Source organism: Rhipicephalus microplus, chromosome X, assembly GCF_043290135.1.
Source record: "Rhipicephalus microplus isolate Deutch F79 chromosome X, USDA_Rmic, whole genome shotgun sequence".
In the NCBI taxonomy this organism is placed as follows: domain Eukaryota; kingdom Metazoa; phylum Arthropoda; class Arachnida; order Ixodida; family Ixodidae; genus Rhipicephalus; species Rhipicephalus microplus.
In genome coordinates, this window is record NC_134710.1 from 184,700,509 (window position 1) to 184,727,393 (window position 26,885).

Genomic DNA, 26,885 nt, shown 5'->3' on the forward strand with positions numbered 1-26,885 from the left:
CTCACACCTACACATTTGTCCTTTATAACATTGTCCTTTATCAGATGCAAGCTCTTTTTTCTTCGTAATTGGTCTCAAATACATTTGTATATCATATGGATGACCACCATCTGAACGACCAATGGCTACAACGCAATCGGGTAATATTTGCATTTTCATTCTTGCATTTTCCACGTATGTTAAATCTAATATTCAGACAGCCTGAAAAACACATTGATTCTTAGTGACCATGCTAGTGGTGAAGACTATTTACGTAGTGCTAGAGTTTTTATCTGTGCAGTTTTTTGTTTCCACTGGAGGTACTGCAGAAAAAAGGAACGAGCCGCTACACATAGAAATACGGTTTAAACGCTCACCATACATCATCTTCTCATCTCTACTCTCTAGATGAGTGAGAATACAGATGAAGAGTTTCCTAACGACCCGGAACTAACGAGAGTACAAGGTGATGGCACAACCACGAAAACCAGGTATCAGACTAGATGCTCCAAAAGGGGAGAAAAGCGGCGTGTATAAAGAGAGGGAGAAATTTCAGGCTGTTCAGGCACGCGTAGGATATCCCGTGGCCCTGCACATTGAGTTGCTGGAACGAGCGAGGAGCACGCGGAAGCGGGGAAGGATGAATAGTAAGCATGCCTCGCAAAGAAGACGGCATTGATAAATGGCAACGAGCATTCATTACCGCTACATTCATGCCAAGCTTTGGCAGACCGATGGATGCAACATTCGCCAGCCTAGTGCATGGATATCATTTTCTTTTTTGCATATGGTTAGCGGTGGCACTTGTATTCAAGAACCCATATTATTTTCTCTCATACAGTCTGAATACGCCTGCAATAGTGCGCACGAAGGGGAAAGGGTGTGGACGACGCAGTTGAGCGACTCCACCGGCAGAGAGGAAAAACCACGGAAGTGGCACCCCGACATAAAAACGGGCAACTAAACAGCCGAGGAGAAAAATAACAACCCGCACGCCGCATTCGCGGTCGCAACACATTCAATGCTGAAGGTAACGAACAAGGCCAACAAGTTCAGACTGAATAACGCACCCAGCGTAGCGAGGAAAGCAGACACCGACAAAAGCAACAACAGGAGCCAACGACCACCGCTGAGGTCGCTTCGTAAAAGGTCTGCGTGAGGAGGGGACATTGGGAACACCGATGCGACAAGCTGGTGCGGATGCGACTCGCCTGAATGCGCTTCGAACGTGCATCCGGGACTTTCAATGCGCGGCCGCCCGTGGCTCCGAAAGCAGAAGCGACCGCTGTTGGGTGGCCGCCGAAAATGGGGCCACCACTTTTATGGGCCTCCTGTGTCCGGGACGTGGGCGACCGCCAAGCGAGGACAACGTCCCCCGAATTCATTTCTGTGGACCTGAAGCCGGACGAGTGCCACAGCGCCGGGGACAGACCGGGAGCACGGCCGACCATCGGACGACGCAGCAGCGGCCCATCGCCATGAAGGTGAGCAGTTCCCGCAAACTCCAGAGGCAGGTCGCTCGCTGGAAACGCTAGCCAGCGACAATGCCGAAGCAGTTTCTGCCTGTGGAACTTATAGAAATCGGTGTAATGAACGTCCGCGCATGCATTGCATTTGCACCACTTCGATGAAAAACGTAGCAAAGGCGCATGTTTTCGCGCATAAATAAGGGATGCACGCCATCGATAGAGTATACTTTAATGTTGAAAATTTACCCGAATTCCTTAAGGCAATTGTGCCGCTCGACGCACAATGAAACGAAATGAAACAGTGTATCAGATTGAGCCTACGATGCTTCATTTTCAATGACGTTGATGGGAATGCTCGACAATGGTGAACATCAAGCCTCTGAATGACGAACCCTGTAAGGGGTATTATAAGCTATCTTATTCGTATCTTATGACCCAATGACCAGATAATCTTAGTGCGAACATACAAGACCGCTTGACGTATTCCTTGTGAACAAAATAAACAAAGATTTTAATAAAGATTTGTCGCCACGGCATTAACACTGGTATTTCTAATCGACCTGTGCTACAGTGCCCAAGGTGTATATATACAAGCCTGCAATTTTTAAGTCATTGACGTAATTCTAAAATTAGTGATGAACCTTAAAAATACAGACTGCATTGTAACACGTACACTGACAATTTTTTATGAAAGGCAACATGCGAACGCATGGTCTGCGCTCTGCTGCGGGTGCCTACCGCACCATACCGACCACCAAAGAAAGCACATCGGCTTTCGGCACCATATATTGACAAACAAAATAACGAGTGATGCCCGTTGTACAAGCACGGCTATATAGCACTGCCGCTCTGTTCTGATAACGAACGGGTGGTGCCACCAAAGGCGGAAGCGCTTTCCCTACCTTTTGCTTTATGGTGCCTTAGGCAGCCGCCGTAAAGCGCAAGCCAAAAGATTGATTGATACGTGGGGTTCAACGTCCCAAAGCTACCATGTGATTATAAGAGACGCCGTAGTAGAGAGCTCCGGAATTTTCGACCACCTGGGATTCTTTAGGGCCGTTCCACGCGCTTCCTGCACCGCCGCAACGCAAGTGCTGGGACCCCTACCGCACGCAAGCGGGGAACAAATAAACCCATTGGCGACACTGCGGAGGGTGAAAGAGCGTCGCCAATTGGCTTATTTGTCCCCCGCTTGCGTGCGGTAGGGGTCCCGGCACGTGCGTTGCGGCAGTGCGGGGAGTTCGTGGAACGGCCCTTAACGTTCACCCAAATCTGAGCACACGGGCCAACAACATTTCCGCCTCGATCGGAAATGCAGCTGCCGCAGCCGGGATTCGATCCCGCGACCTGCGGGCCAGCAGCCGAGTACCTTGGCCACTAGATCACCGCGGTGGGGCAAAGCGCAGGCCAATCACTCGCATGTTCCCTTTCATGAAAATTGACAGTGTACAATAATGGATGCAACAAGTAGTATCTTTGTACACCGGCAACATTCACACTTTCTCACGTGTGAACAGCAGGCTTTCCTAGCTTATCAAAGCCTAAGCGCAATGTTTGTCATTTCACACTCAGGCTGCATATGCTTCGACATAACAACCACAGTGACGTCATAATAATATGGTCTTCTGCAGCTAAGCAAAAAGTCACGGATTTGATCCCAGGCCATGCCAGAGGCATTTTCAAGGGGCGAAATTCAAAAACGGTAATTTACTTAAATTTGGGCACATGTTCAAGAATCTCGGCATTCAAAGCTGCTGCAGGAAGAGTTTTAAACGTCAAGCCTCACGCATGAATCTATGAAGCGGGAGACAAAACAGTGAACCAATTACATGCAGTAACTAATGAATGCAACATAAAGAACAGAAAAAAATGTAAAAAGCCCCGCCATGGTCGTCTAGTGGCTAAGGTACTCACTGCTGACCCGCAGGTCGCGGGATCAAATCTCGGCTGTGGCGGCTGCATTTCCAATGGAGGCGGAAATGTTGTAGGCCCGTGTACTCAGATTTGGGTGCACGTTAAAGAACCCCAGGTGGTCAAAATTTTCGGAGCCCTCCACTACGGCGTCTCTCATAATCAAATAGTGGTTTTGGGACGTTAGACCCCACAAATAAATCAGAAAAATGTAGAAAGCTACTTGAATAGAAATTCAAACAAGAAAAGAATCCTGGGCCCTGCTTTTATTCAAAAAGACTAACTTATGGCTGGATACACCCCATAAATTTGGTTTGTAGCAACGTTTAACGGTGACGACAGCGCTAACATAGACATCCGAAATGATGGCGTAATCAATAATGCTCTAATTGGTGAAACACGTATACACGAATCCAAAACGAAGGACCTGTACAACTATGGGACTCGCTTTAAGCAATCCAAATTCAGTAGTCAAGTGATGTAAATGCCACGTGTGTGATCTGCCACTTCACGAGGTGTTTTGTGCCAGCACAAGCAATTAGTTTCATTCTTGTAAGTCATTACATATATCGATGACGTTGAACAAGGCTTCACTTATCTGATATTTTATTTTATACGGTAAAACATACCTCGCGTTCGTGCATAATACTTGTGTAACTTCAGTTTCACAAGACAGAGTAATGCATTTCGAATAACCTCACTGCGCTCTCTATTGTATTCACGCTGAACCATATGTGAGAAGCACTCTGTTGCTGTTGCCTATACTGCTACATTGTCTTCTCGTAAGCATGCTTGCTGCCTCCACACGCCGAACCTCAGTATGAACTTCGGCTTCAAGCCGTGATTTTCTGCGTTCACAATCCGTGCGCTACAAACAATAAAGCGTTGTTTGGCGTTTTCGCATGATAAACAATGCTTGTGTAGTGCTGTATAAAATGATATTCAAGGTTTGTAGATTAATTACAAGGGTCACTATATGCAGAGTAGGAAACATTTTATAAAAGGTGGTAAACTTGTCGATGAAACGTAAAGCCTTCGCAAAAATTTTACTCAAAAAATACATGTACTGTTCACATATAACGTGCCACTCACTTTCTGTCTTTCCGTTGTTGTTGGTAGAATCTGAGTGATCATTAGGTGGCAAGGTCACAAGATGTGTAAATAAGCCCTACATTTATGTTATCAGACGAGCCTGTAGGGGCTCGTCTAATAATAAGCGAGCCTGTAGGGGCACAACTATTGTTGTCCTAAAGAGAGCAAACGGTGTCTCTGTTTTTCACAGTGTGCCGCGTCGCTTGGAGCCTTAGGCTTGGTCCTGGTTCACTGGTTGCCGGCCGTCACAGCATGGCCGCCTCCACCCGCCGACTTCTGGGCAGCCTACCGGCGTTTCTACCCAGTAGATGGCGGGGCCCCGTGGACGGCCCAGTCAAGCCCAACAAGCGTTGTATTTCCTACCCAACGTTACGCACCAGACAGGTATACTTACATTCTTGGGAAACCTGTGTACACTATTGTTTTGCAGTTAAGCCCATGTTACACATAAAAAATGTTTCGTGCAAAAAGTTTTCCCTTAAATAGATTCACAGCAAGCTACTGACTGTTTGTGCATGCAAGCCACAACGTATACTCATAATATTGACAACAGTCAGACAATTATGCTATTAAAAATAATGGAGATGTTATTAGAAATAATTGTAATTCAAATGTGAAGAAAGAGAAGTGGACGAAAAGATAACCTGCCCCCGGCAGGATTCTAATCTGCGACCTTCGAATAACGCGTCCGATGCTCTACTGCTGAGCTACGGTGGCGGTCATCCCTCCGTCCAGTTTATATGGCATATATGAGCATATAAACGTGGGAGCGTCAGTCAGCGCCGCCTGTTAACCTTGCGGTGAGTATGGAATACCCCTTTTGCCTGTTGGCTCACGTAGTACCCAATTTTATTACGAGCTGGCAGCTGACCAATAATCCCTCGCATACTACCAGAACGAAATTGTAGTGCATAGACTATTGCGTGACTTTGTATTCCATTAACAAAAAAACTGTGAAAATTAACGTGGGAAAATTGAGAAAACAACAGGTAAAATATAAAGTGGCGATACAGTGCTACGGTGCTCGGCTGCTGACGTGAATGTTGAGGGCTCGACCCTAGCCAAGGCGGTCGCAGTTCGATAGATGTGAAGGGCTAGATGCCTATGTGTGTTGCAATGGCCTAAATCTCCGGAGCCCTCTGCTATGGTGTACCTCATAATGACATCGTGTTTGTGGCATGAAAAGCCCAGGATGTTATTTAATAATAACGTGACACGAAATTTTTTTCATCCAGCTTCCTGCTGTTTTTAACAATTTGTAGCACTTCAGTCTTCTGTCAATTTTTGTGGTATACACGAGAACAATTTTTATTAATTACTATCATATTTCAGTTTTGAAGAGCATTAGCGTAACTACGCGTGATAACCTCGCTTTCGGCCTCTGTGACCAAGAAATCACGTATACTTGACCCATCTGGCCGCTAATTCAGCAAACGCGCGCGCGCGCGTGTTTGTGTGTGTGTGTGTGTGTGTGCGCGTGTGTGCGTGTGTGCGTGCGTGCGTGTGTGCGTGCGTGTGTGCGTGTGTGCGTGTGTGCGTGTGTGCGTGCGTGTGTGCGTGTGTGTGTGTGTGTGTGTGTGTGTGTGTGTGTGTGTGTGTGTGTGTGTGTGTGTGTGTGCGTGTGTGTGTGCGTGTGTGTGAGTGTTCATGCATACCATGAATGCATTCCAAACACCACCTTGATAGAAGCTATGGCACTGCAGTCCTAAGCACAAGTTCGTGGGTTCGGTTCCCAACCCTGACGACGCTGCCTCTAGATGAGGGTGAAATGTGAAAACGGCCATGTAATTCAACTCAGTTATGCGGTAAAGAAAGAAAAATGGTTTCAAAGATTATCCCAGTCCACTAGCGTGGCGCGGCTCAACAACATCGCGATTTTGGCACAGCGATGAGCATTCTCACTATGGTTATCATGCTCGTGTACCTGGTACCTCGTGTGCTTTGCAGGATGGCCTGAGTGTGACGAAACTCAGAATATTTCAGCTCAGGCGACACCCCCTTTTGAATGAGATAGCATTAAGAAAAGGTCGAATCCATCCCTCAGCACGTGGTGCATTCTGTTGGGTGAAAATGAAACGTACTGTCACGTCAAGATCTATTGACAAAGTTAGGTGGTGCCATCAATCTGTTCGTTTAGGTAAGTAATGTGGAATGTGAAATACAAGACTGCGCGAGTGTACACAATCAATATCGGCACCGCCGTGGTAGTCTAGTAGTTAGGGTACCCGGCTGCTAACCCACTGGTGCCGGAATCAAACCCTGATGGCAGTGGCTGCATTTTCTATGAAGGCGAAAATGACGTGGGCCCGTACGCTCAGATTTGGTTTCACGTTAAAGAACCCCAGGTGGTTGAAATTTCTGGAGCCCTTGAATACTATGCCTCTTATAATGATATGGTGGTTGGTACCCTTAACCCCACATATCAATCAATTATACATTTGATACCGTACGCATTCACAAGCATCAATATAGTCACACAACACGTGTACAAATCAGCTTCTACAGCAGCATAAGCAAGCCGGACGAGACTGATGCGACGTTTATTCTAAATAATTTTTGTTCAGGGAGGCTCAGCTTACTTTTGCTTCCATCGAAAATCAGAAATCACAAGAAATGAAAAGGTGGCATGGGTCGACATACAAATTGGCGCAAAGTAAGACACAAACATTCTCATTCCTACACTTCTTGGTGTGCGTGGGAAATAGGGGGAGGAGGGAGGTGCAAATCTGCTGAGCATGCAAGCGCAAAATAAACACTCGTACGTTAACACATGTAATAGTGTACCTCAGATCACGGCGTTTATTACCCTATCTACTAGAGGCAACTCTGGCGCTGCTATCGTTCAGCCAATATGGCAATGACGGGTAGTACCCGGAGTCGCCTAGTCTTCGTGCGTGCGGGCTTCGGACGAGGTTGTGACTTTGCTTATTGTTGTGTTTTGGTTTTGTTTCGCATAAACTTTAGGACCAATGTTAACTTCGTCAGCTGATTTGAATTAGTGAGCCTGAAAAAATCAAGAAGGTGACGTGTCCCTCCTGTACGTTTGCTAATTTTGGTCTGGCTAAAAAGTGGATTCAAGTGACATGGAGCCAAACGGAGCCGAAAGAACGAAGTTTAGACAAATCCGTGTACTACCCATCATTGCCATGCTTGCAGAAGGGCGATGCGCTACAGCTCCCATCTATGCGTTGTACGCTATTCTGTAAGTGGACGTCAAATGAAGATTCTCCGCGATAACTGGCTTCACTAGGCAAAGCCTATCTACATAGGCTTTGCCTATCGTTATCTACATAATCGTAAGCTTAACGTTATCTACATGATCAAATGTTCATATTGTCAAAAACCTACATTGGTGAAAGAGGACAGCCTGTCAATGTTACAATAAACGGTCATCGTGGGTACATGGCAAAGAAACTACAGAAAGCAGCGGCACAGCATTTTAACGTAGCAGGACACATCTTTGACAATCTCAAACTGTACATACTTCAGTCAAGCTTCGCGTCCGCAAGTGAAAAAAATATATAGAGAGAGTCTCACTTTATTCACAAAGTCAAAACATTCCAACTAGTTGATACTGTGAAGAGGTTTATTAGTAGTTAACGACAACGGCAACACAGCGTGATGAACCGTCCAGCAGAGACCGGCACAGCAGCGAGCCGAAGCACGAGACGAGAGAGCCGGGCGTTGGCGATGCTGCTCGCTGCAGGCACATCTTCGTCACAATCGCCCCCGCTGAAAAAGGAGCCATCCTGGCGACTTAAGAAGTTTCAGGCAGAGGCTCATGGTACGGTTTCAGCCGGGAAACATGGACGATGTCACGTGCACGCCGGCGCATGTCGTCCGATCAGGAAACTGGTTCAATTAGGAAATTAACCGGAGAGGTTTTCTCCAAAACGGTGTAAGGCCCCTCGTGCCGGGGGACAAGTTTCGAAGAGAGTCCCGGAGTTTGGTATGGGATGGCAAGCCACACAAGAGACCCTGGGGCATAGCTGGCATCCGGAAGAGAAGTGCTACGGTTTTTTTTCTGGCGTTGTTGCTCTTCTGAGGTGAACGCACGGTGAGCTGGCGGCACTCTTCGGCTTGTCGAGCAGCATCGGAGATAGGTGGACACTCGGAAGCATCAGGACGGTAGGGAGGTAGGGTATCAATTGTATGGGAAGGCTCACGTCCGTAAAGAAGAAAGAAAGGTGAGAATCCCGTTGTGGTTTGTATTGCGGTGTTATATGCGAACGTGACGTATGGGAGGACACGGTCCCAGTTGCTATGATCAGATACCACGTACATTGAGACATATCACCTAGCGTGCGGTTGAACCATTCCGTTAGCCCGTTAGTCTGCGGGTGGTATGCTGTCGTTTTCTGATTAATGACGTGGCATTCCGAAAGCAGAGTTTCGAGGACCTCGGAGAGGAAAGTGCGGCCTCTGTCACTAAGGAGCTCTCGAGGTGCACCATGTCGAAGGATAAAGCGTTGTAAAATGAAAGAGGCGACATCCTGAGCTGTAGCGCTCGGCAAACCGGCTGTTTCGGCGTAGCGTGTCAGGTGGTCAACGGCCACTATAATCCACCGATTACCATCTGGTGTCAATGGAAGGGGACCGTAGAGGTCAACACCAACGCGATCAAATGGCTTGGCAGGGCAAGGAAGTGGCTGCAATGCGCCAGTCGCACGTGGCAGTGTTGATTTGCGTCGCTGGCAGTCAGAACGGCACTGCACAAATTTGCGTACAAAATTGTGCATGCCGCGCCAGTAATAGCGATGGCGAAGGCGTTCATATGTTTTGAACACCCCGGCGTGGCCGCATTGCGGATCGTCGTAAAGAGAGGTGCATACTTGCGATCGTAAAGTGCGTGGAATGACCAGCAGCCACCGGCGGCCATCAAGAGCGTAGTTGCGTCGATGAAGAAGTTGATCGCGGATAGCGAAATGGAAAGCTTGACGTCGGAGGGATCGAGATACTGGAAGGTTGGGCATGCCAGATAAATATTCGATAAGAGAGGCGATCCACGGGTCACGACGTTGCTCGGTGGCAGGCAATCGAGTCGAGATTTAGCGATGACAAGGTCTGGAGGCAAGTGTTTCAGCACGTCTGATCTGGTGGTAAAAGTGAGCGGGACAGGGCATCAGCGTCAGAGTGTTTGCGTCCACAGCGGTATACGACGCGAATGTCGTACTCCTGGATGCGGAGTGCCCATCGCGCAAGGCAGCCAGAAGGGTCTTTCAACGTGGAGAGCCAGCAAAGCGCGTGGTGATCAGTTACTAGATCGAACGGGCGGCCGTATAAGTACGGACGGAACTTTCCAAGCGCCCACAGCAGAGCCAAACTCTTTTTCTATCACGCTGTAATTCGTTTCGGCTTTCGTCGGAGTGCGGCTAGCGTAGGCTACAACGTATTCTGAATAGCCGGGCTTTCGTTGAGCGAGGACCGCGCCTAGCCCGACGCCGCTGGCGTCGGTGTGCACTTCGGTAGGAGCCGTCGGGTCGAAGTGGCGAAGAATAGGTGGGGAGGTGAGCAGACGGCGCAGAGTAGTGAAGGCAACGTCACATGCAGGGGACCAGGAAGAGAGGTTCACGTCACTGCGAAGAAGCTGGGTTAACGGTGACATTATAGATGCAAAATTGCGAACAAAGCGCCGGAAATTGGAGCATAGGCCTACAAAACTGCGCAGTTCTTTCATTGTTGTCGGCTTTGGAAATTCTGCGACTGCTCGAAGTTTTGCTAGGTCAGGTACTGGGATCGATACCCCGCACCTCCACCAAATGTGAAGAGCCATCGTGAACTTACAGCGCAACACCAGAAAAAATACAGGACAGGGAAGGAGCAAAAGAGAAAGAAAAAACGGCGCTGACTCACAACTGTTGTTTATTAGAAAAAACGGGGTGAAAAGTGTATATATAGGTACTGGCAGCCTACATCACAACATGCGCAGAATACGAGGTGCACCGAGGTAGCGTTATCACACTCATGGCAATAAACAAGCTTGGCCTAAATACCTTAACTCTTTTTCATGCAGTGTGACGGATGGTTCTCTAATGCACTCGCTCCCCCTAATCTTTATATGATATGCCTCAGCGATTTCTCTTGTTAGCTGGTTAGGATGCTTGAAGATGATGGTGGTTCTCTCAAAAATGGGACGACAACCGCATGACCTGCAATGTTCCGGCAGATGAAGTCGCGCGATTCCTTGAAGAGATAACTTATGCTCCCTTAAACGAACATTGACACATCGTTTCGTTTGCCCCACGTACTTCCTACCACACGATAATGGAGTTAAACACACAGCATTTTTTACGCATGCGATGTACTTGTTCCTATGATTTACCGCGCATCTCCCTTTGGCTTGTTTGTTCCTCAGCGCATGATCAACCATCGGGCAAATGCGACCTATCTTATGTTTGGCGGAAAAAAAGAACATCGACACCATATCTTGAGCCTACGTTTTTCAGCCCATGCGCCAACTTGTGTACATAAGAAAAAACCGCTCTTTTTCTTTTTCGACGTTCTTTTTTCCGCCATGCATAAGATAGGTCGCATTTGCCCGATGGTTGATCATGCGCTGAGGAACAAACAAGCCAAAAGGAGATGCGCGGTAAATCATAGTAACAAGTACATCGCATGCGTAAAAAATGCTGTGTATTTAACTCCATTATCGTGTGGTAGGGAATACGTGGGACAAACGAAACGATGTGTCAATGTTCGTTTAAGGGAGCATGAGTTATCTCTTCAAGGAATCGCGCGACTTCATCTGCCGGAACATTGCAGGTCATGCGGTTGTCGTCCCATTTTTGAGAGAACCACCATCATCTTCAAGCATCCTAACCAGCTAACAAGAGAAATCGCTGAGGCATATCATATAAAGATTAGAGGGAGCAAGTGCGTTAGTGAACCATCCGTCACACTGCATGAAAAAGAGTTAAGTTATTTAGGCCAATCTTGTTTATTGCCATGAGTGTAATAACGCTACCTCGGTGCACCTCGTATTCTGCGCATGTTGTGATGTAGGCTGCCAGTACCTATATATACACTTTTCACCCCGTTTTTTCTAATAAACAACAGTTGTGAGTCAGCGCCGTCTTTTCTTTCTCTTTTGCTCCTTCCCTGTCCTGTATTTTTTCTGGTGTTGCGCTGTAAGTAAGTTCACGATGGATCCTAACCAACTGGCCCAACTAACCGTCTTACTACAAATGTGAAGAGGTTTATCAGTAGTTAACGTCAACGGCAAGACAGCGTGATGAACCGTCCAGCAGAGACCGGCACAGCAGCGAGCCGAAGCACGAGACGAGAGAGCCGGGCGTTGGCGATGCTACTCGCTGCAGGCACATCTTCTTCTTCACAATACAAACGTTTCTAAAGAGTCTCTCGACTTCCTTCGGTATGGTACATACAAAAAACAAAAAACCAACGTGGGTGAAGCTCTCCATAATTTGAAATCTACCATTGTTGACTTTTGCTTTTGACAACCGTGATTCGGCGACACGTGTACATACTCACCTAGCCAACGTTTTCTTCTTTTTTTTAATTCATAGAAAAGCTGTTCCCTCTCCACTCATACAATTTCGCACACTACTCCCTCCCCCAAGCTCTCTGAGACCGCATATTCGATGTTGCCTGCTTCCACTCCTTCGTTAGGATGGAGGAGAGGGTACGAAGCGTAGGCACGCTAGCGCTAAAAAAATCAGTTGTGTTCAAGTCGTCAGGAAGACAAGGCCGCTTGTCGAAATGTCGGCTCGATGCAACCCCTGTTTAGGGATTTCTTGACCGCAACTTTCCATTTTCCTCTTTCTGCATTTCTTAAAGCCTATCATTGCCGTGGTCGACGCGTTGTGAAGAGAAAACTTGATAGCGAGCATGTGAATCAGTACACCAGTCAAGTGGTGGCTGGTGTCCTTTCATGACCTACAAATAGCACAAAGGGCGGTATCACAAAATAACCGAAAAGCATGGTGATGTGCTGGACGGAACCGCAAAGCTTTCCACTGATTTCTCTGCCTCAGTCTTCTGAGCTATGCATTAGTTATGCTATGACAAGAACTCGGCCAGCTGTCCCTATTTCTGTAATGTAAAAATCTTTCAAAAGCACCTTAAGTCGGCTGCTCATTTTAAGTTTCTGTATCCACAAACTCCAATTGGGTATATAGCTACAATAAATTTACTTCGCGAGTGCAACTACAATTGATGCTGCAAGAACATTAGAGCCTATTTGGAAAGATGTTCCGATACCTGGCTTGGCTGTGTCATACAATACTTGATTGCCACGCAAAGTGCTTCAATTCTATTCTTGCTGGAACTCTGGTATATATCATTCGCATTCGTCGGGTGAACGCTGCCGGTGTCAGCTTTTTCGTAACGCTCACCTGTTAAAATTACCCATTTGTATTCTCACCGTTCTTCGGTAGATGATCATCATCATCATCATCATAAGCCGGACTACGTCTACTGCAGGACAAAGGCCTCCGCTATGTTACTCCTCTCAACTCGGTCCTGTGCTTGCTGCTGTCTCTTAATACACGCAAACTTTGTAATCTCATCTGCCCACCTAACTTTCTGTCTCTCCCCAACCCGCTTGCCTTCTCTGGGAATCCAGTCAGTTATCCTTAATGACCAGTGGCTATCCTACCTACGTGCTACACACGGAGAAAGGAAATAGTGCTACAAGCCTGGCCCATGCCCATTTCTTCTTCTTGATTTAATCTACAACATCCTTAACCCTGGCTTGTTCCCTGATCCACTCTGCTCTTTTCTTGTCTCTGAAAGATACACCAATGCTTTTTCTTGCCCCCACTCGCTGCGCCATCCTCAATTTAAGGTGAACCCTCCTTAAGTCTCCAGATTTCTGCTCCGTAGCTGAGTACCGGCAAGATTCAGCTGTTTTATACCTTCTTCTTGAGAAATAGTGGCAATCTACCTGTCAAAACTTGAGAGTGATTGCCAAATGTGTTTCACCCCACCCTTATTCTTCTAGTTACTTCACTTTCGTGGTTCGGCTCCGTGTTTATTACCTGTGCTAAGTAGACATAGTCTTTTATTACTTCAAGTGCACTTTTACCTATCTCGAAGCGCCGTTCTCTTCTGAGGTTGCTGTACATAACTTTCGTTTTCTGCAGATTAATTTTAAGATCTATCTTTCTGTTCTTTTCGTCTACTTCAGTAATCATTCGTTGCAATTCGTCCCCCGAGTTACTCAGCGCTAAAATGTCATCGGTGAATTGGAGGTTACTAAGGTGAACTACATTAACTCTTATTCCTCACTCTTAAAACCTCCTGTAAACACGCGGTAAATAGCATTGAGGAGATTTGATTCCTATGCCTTACACCCTTCTTGATTGGTATTCTATTGCTTGCTTTATGGAGTACTATGGTGGCAGTTGATCCTCTCTAGATTTCTTCTAGGAAGTTTATATATGCTTTCTCGACACCCTGTTTCCGCAGTGTCGGCATGACTGCTGATATTTGTACGGAATCAAATGCCTTCTCGTAATCTGGGAAGGCTATTTATAGTGGTTGGCTGTATCCTGAGAATTTCTCAATTGCCTGATAGATAGTATTAATGGGATAGATTGTTGAGTAGCCTGTTTGAAATTTTGCTTGGCCCTTTGGTTGATTGAATTCTAATGTTTTCTTAATTCTCTTAGCAATTACCTTTGCAAATAGCTTGTATACTACAGAGAGCAAGCTGATCGGCCTGTGATTCTTCAAGTCCTTGTCATCTCCTTCCTTGTGTATTAAGATGATGTTAGGACTCTTCCAAGATTCTGGTACCCTTCTCGTCAGGAGACGGTTTGTAAACAGGGTGGGTAGTTTTTCTAACGCAATCTGTCCTTCGTCTTTCAGCAGATTTGTTATCCATTCCTCACTAGCAGCTTTGCTTCTTTACATTCCCTTCAAGGCTTTTAAGACTTCTTCTGTCAATACTGGGGGTTTTCATCTCGCTTACGGCGAGTTCTTACGTTATGGTCTTGTTTGTCCTAGCTACTGTACAGATCTCTGTAAAACTCCACTGCTATTTTAACTATCCCAACCATGTTGGTGGTCATTTTCCCTTTCTTGTCCCTTAGTGCACACATCTGGTATTTGCCTATCCCAAGTTTCCTCTTCACCACTTTGACGCTTCCTCCGTTTTTTAGAGCTTGTTCAATTCTCTCCATGCTATACCTCCTTACGTCAGATGCCTTAGGCCTATTAATCAACTTCGAAAGCTCTGTCAGTTCTATTTTGTCTGTTATGTTTGAGGCTTTCATGGATTGAATTTTCGTAATGAAATTCTTCCTCCTCTGAGACAGCTTGCCAGTGTCCTATCTAACTACCGTACATCTAACTGCCACTGCACACTCCGTGATGATACACGTCAGATTGCGTCAACGCTAATGCTGGTTTCCTCGATAAGAGCCCAGTATCTGTTCTGAAGCGAAACTGAATTTCTGTACTTTCCCTCTCAGTGATAACTCATTGATTGGCTTCTTGCGTATCAGTTTATGTCGTTCCTTCTTAAACTCTAGGCGAATTTGACACCTTACATTTCTATGGTCCCTGCACCGTAACTTGCCAAGCACATCCACATCCTGCATGATGCCTTAGTGTTCACTTATGTAAAGTCTATTTTATTCTTTATTTCCCCAATAGGGCCCCTCCATGTCCACTTACGCTTCCCTCGCTTTTGGTAGAAAGTATTCAAGATCCGTAAATTAATGCGTTCTGTGAATTCTACTAATAACTCTACTTCGTTATTTCTAGTACCAATTCTATAATCTCCTTTTGCCTGGTCTCTAGTCTGCTTCTTCCCTACCTTCACATTGAAGCCACTAAATGTTATAGTATATTGTGTTTTACCTAACTGATTGCCGGTTCCACGTCCTCATAGAAGCTTTCAACTAGCGCGTCATCATTTCCAGATGTAGGCATCTACATCTAGCAATAATCATTCATCTTGTATCTCTTATTGAGTTTATTAATGATGCCTACCACCCTTTCGTTATTGCTGCAGTATTTCTCCATGTTATGAGCTATATTTTTGTGTGTAATGAACCACATGCCGAGTTCTCTTCTGCCAGCCAAGCCACAATAGCAAAGGACGTGCCCATTTTGTAACATTTTATAGGCCTCATCTGTCCTCCTAGCCTCGCTGAGCCCTATCCCATTCCATTTAACTCTCTCTAGCTCCTTCAATAGTGCAGCTGGATTTGCTTCACTAAATAAGGTTGTAGAGCTAAACGTTGTGAAGTTCAAGTTTCAATGGCGGCCTGTGTGGACCCAAAAATACTCACCCCGATATCCACAAACGCTCCACGACTCGACTTTCACCCTTCACTTGACATAGTTGAATACTGGGCCACAGCTCGGCTCAAAAATGACGCTGCGCTACTCAAGAATCGCAGCAGTTTATCGCTGATATGCAGTGACTTGCCGTGACTAGAGACTCCCATCGGCTTTCTCAAGCGAAGGTGAAGCGTTGAGTGAAAGGACGTTATAGAATACGGGGGCTAGTACTCTCTGCTGCGTAGCAGATCGGACCATCAGCGTGGTGAGCTGCTTCGCAGCCGCTGGAGGCCTGAGGGCCGTGTGTTCATTGACGTATGCATGTGGAAGGTACTTGCCTTATACTGCACAAGGGTGGCCAATCCTGGGTAGATTAAAACTGTCAATCACTTTTGGCACATACCCACATACCTGTGGCACACACCCAACCACGGGTTGGTGCCACACGTGCGGCGGAAAAGGTGTGATGACGTACGGGACGGAATAGCAACATTGTTCATGTCATGACCAGCCAGTAATATTTGTCAAACGATCCCACCCCCCCGCACTAATTTTTGTTCATCTCAAGTTAAGGGGCTGGTCACGAGAGCCCCCAGACGTAAGGCAGATAGATAGATAGATAGATAGATAGATAGATAGATAGATAGATAGATAGATAGATAGATAGATAGATAGATAGATAGATAGATAGATAGATAGATAGATAGATAGATAGATAGATAGATAGATAGATAGATAGATAGATAGATAGATAGATAGATAGATAGATAGATAGATAGATAGATAGATAGATAGATAGATATTAGAAATCAGAAATTTTATTTCTTCCGTAAAACCAGGTTATTGCAATTTAGTATACAGGAGGAGGTCCCGGAGTCGCAGACTGAAGTGGCACCTCTTGTACAGAGTAAACTTTGTGGTGAAAATTTTCACGTTTGCGCAGACAGAAGGGAAGAAAAATTAGAATGTGGATCTTGAAAGCTGTGATTATAACTAATTTAAATACATGTCATAAGAAACAAGAAAACATGTGACACACTCGAATGACAAGGAAATATTTCCACAATATACAAAAATAAAGCATTCTTCGGTGGCTGTGTAAATGAAATGTTATTTGGTGTTATACTGACTGATAAGAAACTTTTTAAATGTTAGACAAATTAGTTTCAACTCATAATGTTAAAACTGACGTCAGTCAGTGAGTTCTAAATGTAAAGTTCACTGAAATCAGTTGTTTGTTTACCGTAGTTTATTCGGATTTTCGGCGAATTGAAGTTTTTGTGTGAAGCAAACCTAGTGTCGTTAAGGTTAAAAAGTGAAAAAAAGGCATGATAGAAATGGGAAATTTATTAGTGATATGCCTAAATAACCTGATGGCTACATTGTATTTAACTGTATCAAGCACTGTAATAAAAATATGCGCATAGAACAACTGTTTGAAATTGCTGCTACATAAGGCAGTTCAAGTTTCTATCTAGATTGCTTTGTTCTGAATTGTCTGTAACGGTGAAAGATAGGTATCGCAAGCATTACACCATGAAAATATGCACTAGTTTAAAAGCAAGTGAATAGATGCATAGTATCGTGAAAGGAGAATGGAGTGTGGTAAAAAGGGGCGAGATCAAATTAGCATGCATGTACCATAAAAAATCTTTTTCAACATCTAAAATCAGGCTATAAAATTTTAAGTTTCTGTTGATTCTGACACCAAAGTAAACAGTCATTGCTGGCATGAATCAAATCATGTGGAATAGAAATAGTTTAGGAGCGGGTACTTTCGGGCGTTGGTTTGATGAAAAGACAATGAATTGTGTTTTTGAGGATATAACTTTAATTTGTTTAATTTACGTCAGTATAATATGTTGAAAAGATCAGTACCTAATATATCTATTATACAGTCAATGCTCTTGTCATTGATAAATACTGTCATCAGCGTAGAGCAAACGTTTACAGAGCTCGATTTAGTTAGGTAGTTCCTTATTAAAAAATAAAAACAAAAGAGGGCCCAAAATGGACCCTTCTGGTACCCCTAGCTTTTTTGATCGTTTTTTGTCTTGATTAAGCACGGGAAATGCTGACCATTTGGTTCTTAATAAAGAGGTAACTACTAATCAGTGACAAAGCAGGACCAATTATTCCAAGTGCTCCTAGTTTAAGAAAGAGTATCTGATGAATATTAGTAATAAAGGCTTTAGTTACGTCAACAAAAGCTGATCCAGCTGAAGTGCCTTAATCCGCTGCCTTTTTCAGAAATGCAGTAAGAAATAGCCAAACCAGATCAGTAGAGTATCCAGCACGAAAACCAAACTGATAATCAGTAAGAATGTTAAACTTATCGAGGTACTTAGTTGAGCGCTTTTCAAGGAATGTTTCGATTATTTTGCTGAGGAACGGAAGGACACGTATGGGTAGACAGTTGGTAACCAATGAACGATCTTCTTTTTGAATACTGGTGTGACTTTACCACACCTGAGTTCGCGGGTAATGATCCCTCTCGTAAATATTGGGCAATCATATCTGCAAGAATATTAGATATATGGAAGACACTTAACTTTATATGGGATGAACTAGTCTTGTTTAGGGCAGCACTCGTGGTTTTTAGATTTCGTATGACAGCGGTTACTTGGTCCGAAGAAATGGGGAGCAAATAGGAGCGGGGCAGACGAGTGAGTGGTTCGGTAATTCGAAACTCGGTTGGATGCCTGATCGTTTACCAAAAATAATCCCGAGATGCGTCAGCAATGTCGCGAGAATTTGAGCATGCAATGCCAATATGGATTGTTATTGTATAGCAACTATATGGACACTCTCCGCTAGATTTTGCCGCCGGCGTCAGCATCGACGTCGATGTCATGCACCGTATATATTTACATATCTGTATATATGAAAAAGCAAGAAAGAAAGAATCCCAAAATAGGACTCCAGAGCGCGGAAACAAACGTGGGACCTCCGCGTCGTGAATGCGAGGCGTAATTACTGAGCTACCAAGAGAAACCTCCTTTAACGTTGAAACGGCAAGCTATTCATATCTACCACTTACCACTGTTGGTGGGCATCTCGGGGAAAGTGGGAGGACTATTGTGTTTTTCTTAGCATTATCAGCATAATGGCGCAGTGAGCGCGCGGCGACTCTCATCTTTCTCGCGTACTTTGGCCCGCGTAGAGAATAAGAGGGTGTATGGTCAATCGCGCACATTTATCTTCAGTGGGGAGAATCGTACGTCTTGGCTTGCCTTTGGGATTTGTTGGAACGACCCTGTTGCAGTTAACGGGCGCACAAAGGTCACTACAATAGTTGCACAGCCTCCATTTACGAAAAGAGCGCGCTTTTCAGACACAGTGAAGTAACAACTGAGACGCTTAGACGCGAAGTAACAACTGAGACGCAGCATGAACAGAATAACAAATAACACGATCACCGCTTGTCATCAATAAACAGGGCCACGTATTTTCGCGACCAACAAAACGAGCCTCTTTAGAGCCTACTAATGCCTAATTCATTGAACAAGACCCGCCATTAACCAGAGCATAAGCTGTGGTTGAATTACTTGGTGCTTGTACGGAAAACACTGTTTAGATGCTATTGAAGTCATCAAGTGAAGATTATGTGTACTGAAGAATGCAGTACAATCTTCACGTCCCAACGCTTAAGGTTTCTCAAAAGGTAACTTCGAATACTTGGCATTTCAATAACCGCGCATAAAAAGCAAAAAGAAGGGAAAATATCCATGTGCAGTACTTTCTGTACCAGCAAGACAACGAAAATTGAATAGTGTATTTCCCAGCAAAAGTGAAGTACGAAGGCCTGAAACATCACACAATAAGTTTTCCCTATTAGAGTACACAATAGTCTCACAATCGTCGCCTATTAAGCTATTCGGTCTCAGATGTCTCAGAAGTACTGAGAGCGAGCACTCCTTCAACGTACACACAAATGACCAGGACATATCCCAAAAAGAGCTCCTTCGTGTTCTGCTCCTCCTTCATAAACATTTGCAAGATGTATATACGTTTGTGCCTGGACTGGTTGAAAACTGCAATGTACTTACTGTTTCCCTTTCCCCTTACCCTTTCCTCAGTGCGGGGTAGCAAACCGGATATGTTTTCTGGTTAACCTCCCTGCCTTTCCGCATTAAAATTTTCTCTCTCTATTGCGAAGACAAATTAAAACCTAAATCAGGGTGCGTTGCCAGAAAATCTATATTATGAGAGAACTTGGTAATTTAGGAAGTCCCATAGCTGCGCTTCGCACGGGTTCTTCAATGAAAATATAATTGTTTTGTAAACCTAAGAATAACGATTCCCATCCTCGCACTGTGATTGTTCTTTTTGGAGAGAGTGGCGCCGCAATGCATGAATGGGAGGAACCACTTCTTCTTTGACGAGCGGCCGTTTGTTTAACATCCTTGCGGTGTGCTCCTGGCTGGCTGTCCTCTTGTACAGGGCAGGTGATTTTTTTCGTGGGTGCTTTGTGCTGTAAACGACACGCAGTTTGCACCTCATGGCGCGTTATGATCCCTTATCGCGGCCATAATCGCCGGGGTTATCATCACCATCACAGCAGGCAAGAAAATTACCTGGAAGCCGGAACTACCACATGCGGCAACGAGATATCCGCGCATATTCATTATAAAGGTGATTTCTCTCGCCCCTTCTCTGACTCTTGTGTGCGCTTGCCTGCCACTTCTCGTCTGCGTGCGGCGCGCATTCTGTTTATCTGAATTTGGACACCACCCGCGACATACACGAGCGAATAATAATAGTGACCGCTCTCACCACTTACATCAGGTAAAAACAAGGCAGGCTAGTTAGAGCCAGCTATTTTGAGAAACTTCGTGAATAAGGGAGCTGCTTTCCTCTTTTTGGTAGTTCTTTGTCTGCAGTACTTGAGCTTGAGACACGCTGATGAAAACCTTGATAACTTGTCCTTGTAAGCTACATAAGTCATAGGGCCACCATGTAAACATCTCCACTGCCAAGACGCATGGGACTTGAGATATTGATCCCATCGTAGCAGCACAGATGCCTGAAATAATGAACCTTTGTTCTTCCATGCGTGCCTTTCTTCTTGCTCTAAGGATGCGTTTACTCTTGCACACGTTTATCAGTTCCATAGGCATGCGAAAGTAAGAGAAGTGGAGGGGGTGCTGTCAGTGATATCCCGGGAGTGTAACATGATGTTTTCTAATTCTATTTTTATGTGTGTTGGGAGGGGGGGATTTGGGCGCCAGATAATATTTGCAATTGTGCTGGGGTATTCCATGAATCAACTCAGAACGCAATGCAGTGCTGTAATGAAACATAACTTAGGGTCCAGATCCGCGCTACATCTGTGTCATCTGTGTCATCTGTACAAACATCTGTGTCATCTACATCTGTGTTATACATCTGTGTTAAACATCTGTGTTATACATCTGTGTCATACTGTACAAACAAATTTATGTCAACACTTTCTAAATTCATAGTCTTGAAGAGTCATTGCGGAGAAGCTCGGTGCAACGTTGCTTGCCACCAGATTTTGCGTTTACATGTTCATCAATATAAATGCCTGTTTTATGTGTAACAACAGTTATTTTTGTCATTTGTATAACAATATTTTTTACATTAATTGTTTTTACTTTCGCCTTCGTCGGAAAGAATTAGCGCTTGATGCGAGATCTTAAGGCGCGGTTCTCAACCCTAGATGCTTCTGGGGTCCTATGTTAACCAATATAAGTGATGAGGGACCCCCTGCAAGGAGAGTGGGGGGAAGGGGGCTGTAATAAGTTAATCCAATATGCAGCGTGGAGTAGGTGCCTTTTATTTCTCCCTGGCAAAAAGTGGTCAAAATATGGTGCCAAGCCAACTCGATCTCAACAGCCCGTCAAACAGTTGTGCGCTCTGCAGCCACATCCAACCTGTTTCTAGCTATGTTTGCCCTTCAAATGTGTAAGCCTATAAAATTATACTTAACTTTTCTATGCTTGCACACAAAGGAATCTGCAAGAAAACTTTACAACCATCCCGTGGAGATGGAGAAATATAAATTAGCTCAGCCGCAATGCTAAGCGGTTCTGCACTGAGTTATGGCAAAAATAAAAGGGGCTGCTGTCACATCACATAGTGGGCCTCCCAAAACACGTGTTTTTGTAGCTGTTTTAGAAGGGTTTTGTGGAGCTTCAGAAATGGTTTCGCTTACCTCTCCATTGGTCATCATCATCATCATCATCATCATCATCATCATCATCATCATCATCATCCTGACAACGTCCACTGCAGGACGTTGTCAGGATTCCATGTTTCACCAGTCGATTCCGTCCTGTGCTTGCTGCTGCCACTTTATACCCGCAGACTTCCCGATTTCATCTGCCCACCTAACTTTCTGTCTCCCACTAACCCGCTTGTCTCCTCTGGGAATTCAGTCACCTATTTTTAATGACCAGCGGTTATCCTGTCCACGCGCTACCTGCCCGGCGTATGTTCATTTATTCTTTTTGATTTCAACTACGATGTCCTTCAATTGGTAAATTGACTGAAATCAGGGGTCTCCCTAAGCTTTTAAAGTGGTGACTAAACAAGGTCGTCGCATGAGGTGATAGTCATTACGAAGCCTCCGGCGAAGACTTCTACGCAGCAACTGCGTTGAATTTATGGGATTCCATATATTTATGCTGAACAATATTGGGTGTATTTCAATATTTAAATAACAAGGCTGTAAGAAAACATAATAAGGAGAAAGCCTTGTATACCTCATGAAACGCGAAAATTGACCATTGCCGCTGACGCCAAAGAATATCGAATATTGTGGTGTCACCACAAGGTTATCATGACGGCATTGGAACGGCACCTAACATGACGTCATTTGGTGGCATCACCACATGACACTATCGCTTAGTCAGATGTGGCCTGATCACAGGGCACTGCACGACCAGGTGAGGTGCAGAACGCTTGCCATGCCTCCGATCCTGTAAGCATTGCCTCTCACCTAACCTGTGAAAGCACGTTATAAGGAAGAAAGCTTTCAGAGATTGCTGGGGAGGGCCATTACATCGGCTTAGAAGAAAAATGCGAAAATAGACTTCACGATAAACACGTCTCAGGCAAGTGCATAGGAAACCCTGTGAATCCGTAAACAAGGCCTTGCGTGGGAATTTGGACAAACCACACTGAAAGTTCCTCAACGTGGAACCCAATATTAGCGGACGGGCTTCTTTGAAATTCGCTTCCATCAAAACTGCGCCGGCACTCTTAGCACCGCAACGTTACAACTGCTAACTGCTCCGGCGGGTCACTGATAATATAGTAAGCATAGTTACAAATGTATGCAAGAGACCCCAAGCCCTGCACTTGCCTCACCTTTTTACCCTCGGTTATAGTTGTAATATCCGCAGTGTCTCACAGCGGGGACATTTTCCCACTGTCCTTACATTTCTCACTAGCGCCTCTACCTTTGCGATTGCAGGATGGACCCGTACAGATTCGGCTTCACCACGGATCGCTATGGTCGAGGCTTCGGCTACAGCTGCAAGGATGTGTTCGAGTGTCAGGCGCTCAAAGAGAAGCAGGAACTTGCCGCTGAGAGCTACCGTGGCTTCTCTCCTCAGAGCTTCGCGTCACCGCCGCCCTTGGCCGCATACCGCGAGCCCACAATGGCCGACCGGGCACCTTCAGGGCACCAGCGGGGCCGCGCTCCACCAGCACGCTTTGCACCCGCCCCGAGGCTGCCCCCGCTACCACCCTATTGGTGATGGAACCCCACTTACCGTTGTATGAAAGGAAGCGAATGAAAAAAAGGCACAGAGGCTCAAGGGAAAAAAGAAATTAGAAGAAAAGATGCGTTGAAGACGTAGATTCACGCACATTAGTGCCCACAATCAAGTCATCAGTGGAAGCACACCTCACTTTTACTGTCAATAGGCGCAACGCTTCTTTGATGGCTTACTGCATAGGGGTCTTTAATATACATGGTCTCAAAACATTGTCTTCCGCAAATATTGTGTTCTTGAAGGTCGTGTCATGACGTATAGGCCGCGATAACTTCATGCGCCATCACTATACGCATGCTGAATATACTCATCGGGGTGTCACACCACGGACAGAAGAGCGCGTCCTGCTGAAACTGTTTTGTTAGCAATAGTACAAAAATATAGATTCGACAGTCCCTACGAGCACCACAGCAAAAGCCAATTGAATGTAGTCTACATCTGGTTGGGAGGCCTCTGAAATAAATGTGCCCTCGAGAACTCGAAACATCTTGAAGCATACAGAAAGCAAGCGCTGATGCGATAAAATTACCGACAGTGAGCATTCTGATAGTTGTTCTCACTTGTGGTAACCTAACCTTTGCGCGTAATAGCAGAAATAGGGCCCGACAGCGGGCTTTCTGGTGCTTCGTTTTAGTAAACAGCAGGAAACTAGGTGGCAGACGAAGAAACAAGTAGAGTTGCAGCAGTCCTTGCATCATTTGTCTGGTTTCGTGCTCTGTTAGAAAACGAAGATCGGGCCCATGAAGACGAATGTCGTCGTAAATTTAATATGCGAGCGTGTCATAATTTACTGTGATTTAATTGCAACGTCATTCGAAGGTAACTACATTGAACACAAGGCTGTTAATTCGTTATTTCGTACAACGAGCATACTCATACTTCCGCTATCCGTTATAGCATGTTTAGGAGCTTACCGAGAAACGACTCAAGGCACCATCTTTTCTCATGCGTGGCGGTTCATGCATCGATTCACCCGAGATATCAGCTATCGCTTCCTTCCCAGACAGTCTGTACCGGGACGATTCTTTTCTGGGCGATACAATCGCATATGTATGGGCTAGCAAGGAGCAGACTTAACTGAGCGACATAAAATACGCTCGCCACGTAAGCATGAAGAGTATGTATAAAAACCGTGTGTCTATGGCCATGTGGTGAAGTGAGACGAGTATACCAAAGCACAGTGTATGTACGCTGACGTTGTGCCAGCACCTATATTTGCAGCCTGTAATAAGCGTATTTCTCTTGGGGAAGGATTACGGGATGTTGTTTTGTTTTCGTAATAAATACACCACCACTCTAACTGCAGTCTCCATTGTGATAATTGCATACTAGTGCGACTACGAGCTAGAAATTTTCTTTAAGGTCTAAGCAATAATCAGACTATACTAATAGGCACACATATTTATTTGACTACAGTGGCACTCTCGAGGAATTTGAACGGGTAAGCGCATATAGAGTGTGTAAAATGCAAACGCAGTTTTAAATAGCAGTCACGAATAAAATACAAACCATTTGACGGAGCAGCCATGTCGCTTTCACTTGAAGGAAACAAAGTTCGCAGCGGTCACACAATACCGTGCATGGAAATGCTAGTCTGCTCTATTAGCAATTCCGAAAATTATGTTTTCGGAAAAGATGTTGTAGAAGGTTTGTTTTTATATGTGTGCCTTGTCGGACGACTTTGTAATCTGTGGGCTCAGATTGTCAGGCCAAGATTTACCTGGTTACGCTTATGCGTATGTAAGGGTAAAAATGTCCGTGCCAAACAAGTAAAATCTCTAGCATTCCCTCCTACTACAGAGACGACACTTCTCGTACACTTTGCATACTGAGCCTTGTGTTCTCACTGTATTTTGCAAAGACAAAAAGATAGAAAGAGAGAGATACAGACTAAAATAAAAAGTAGTGATAGAGCTTTCATAAAATCGCGGTCACTCACAATACTGTATGCAATAGAAACTTAACCATAGATGATTGACATATCGCCGACAGAGGCACAAAAGTCAAAGTACGAACGTCGTATATGCCGTGTTTGTAGACAACAAACTGTATACCCGTACTTCCGGCCCTTACCATGTATGCTGTAAACAAACATCAAATCAAATTGTGAAGGTATGGGAAGAAAGAACTGAAGTCTGTCTTTCGCACGTAACCAATACTTGTGAAATGAAGCTCTTGTGACGAGTATGATCAAATTCTGCACCACTAAGCGCGATGCGTGTAAAGTAGTTCGCACGTTCATCCTATAGAGCCGGTAATCTCATGCAATGTGTACGTCTGTCGGCTACCCTGTGCACAAGCTATCGATCTCTGTGGTAGAATGCAGACAAAGATGCATGCAGTGCCCGAGGTCGGCGCAGCGATGAGACCAAAACGAAGGCGATGCATGTAACAACGTTGACGTGAGGTGCATGCATACATATATATTTTTATGCACCTGAGTCTTCTATACCACGTGTGTTGAAACCTAATGCGATTTCCCGTTAAAGAGGTGAGGAACAATTTATATACTCATATGATTCGACATTACTTGAGCGTGTTTATATTGAGATTTGGTTTGGTTTGTACGTTGTTGTTTGTTTTTTAGACAGGGCAGGGTTTTGCTAAGTGGCAAGGTTTTGTTGCTTAGCATTCCCTTCTATATGAGCCATTTGGCCAAACCTCACATGTTGTAATGTTATACTGAAACACTTCTTTTTATTCTGGCATCATATTTTATTATCTATTATTTTTATTATCTGTCGGTACTTCGCTAAGTCAAAGAGGCTTTTTGTCATTTAAGCAGCGCATGAACAGTACACGTGCAGATACATTGCTAATAAATGCGAACAATTTTGATAATTAAATGTGAGCTTTTTGTGACAAAATAAACAGAAAAATTTGTTGAAAATTGATGCAGTAATTATTACGTAGGTTGGGGTATTCATATGAAAGAAGTAACACCAATGAGTCGTTGTTAAGCAGAGAAGCACGCTGCTCCTTTCATCGAACATGAAAGTGCCCTTTTTTAAAAAAATACAGTTTTTGCGCATTATATAACCACAAACTGTAACTTGTCTTGCCGTGCAAGATGAAGGAAAACGAGAAAGGAGACAGGAAAAAGGCACTATATAAAAGACACTATAGTGTCCGATATTGTATTGGGCAATCAGTATGCATTACTTAGGTGAAATTTAGTTTTGCCTTCACATATTTTTGCTTGTAGTCAATAGTCAGTAATGTGTATTTATCGCTTATATCTCAGTGAAGAGAGACCACGACCCGGCGATTCGGGGGAAGCTGGTTAAGTTCAAAGAAGGCCCAAGTATTTTATATGACATACAGCATATTGCAACAACCATCGAGACATGCGTGTTTCCTGATCTCTTTTAGCGTCGAACGACTTTACTTCACGGTACAGTAACGCACGCCTGCAATTATGTTGATGGAAGATAGC

General features: G+C 44.8%; 1 protein-coding gene across 2 annotated transcripts in view; it reads left to right on the top strand.

Annotated features, from left to right (window-relative positions):
- Nucleotides 1-823: 823 nt before the first annotated feature.
- Nucleotides 824-26,885, top strand: part of LOC119176971 (uncharacterized) — a 109,953-nt gene continuing 83,891 nt past the window's right edge. Inside the window, exons 1-3 of one of the 2 annotated variants that reach the window (XM_037428303.2) lie at nucleotides 836-1,463; nucleotides 4,642-4,835; nucleotides 23,146-24,749. In XM_037428303.2, coding sequence (XP_037284200.2) covers nucleotides 1,161-1,463; nucleotides 4,642-4,835; nucleotides 23,146-23,431 — 783 coding nt within the window. In that variant the 5' untranslated portion in view covers nucleotides 836-1,160 and the 3' untranslated portion in view covers nucleotides 23,432-24,749. Of the gene's footprint in view, nucleotides 1,464-4,641; nucleotides 4,836-23,145; nucleotides 24,750-26,885 lie in introns of those variants that run through there. The other variant, XM_075878333.1, reaches the window with a different exon arrangement.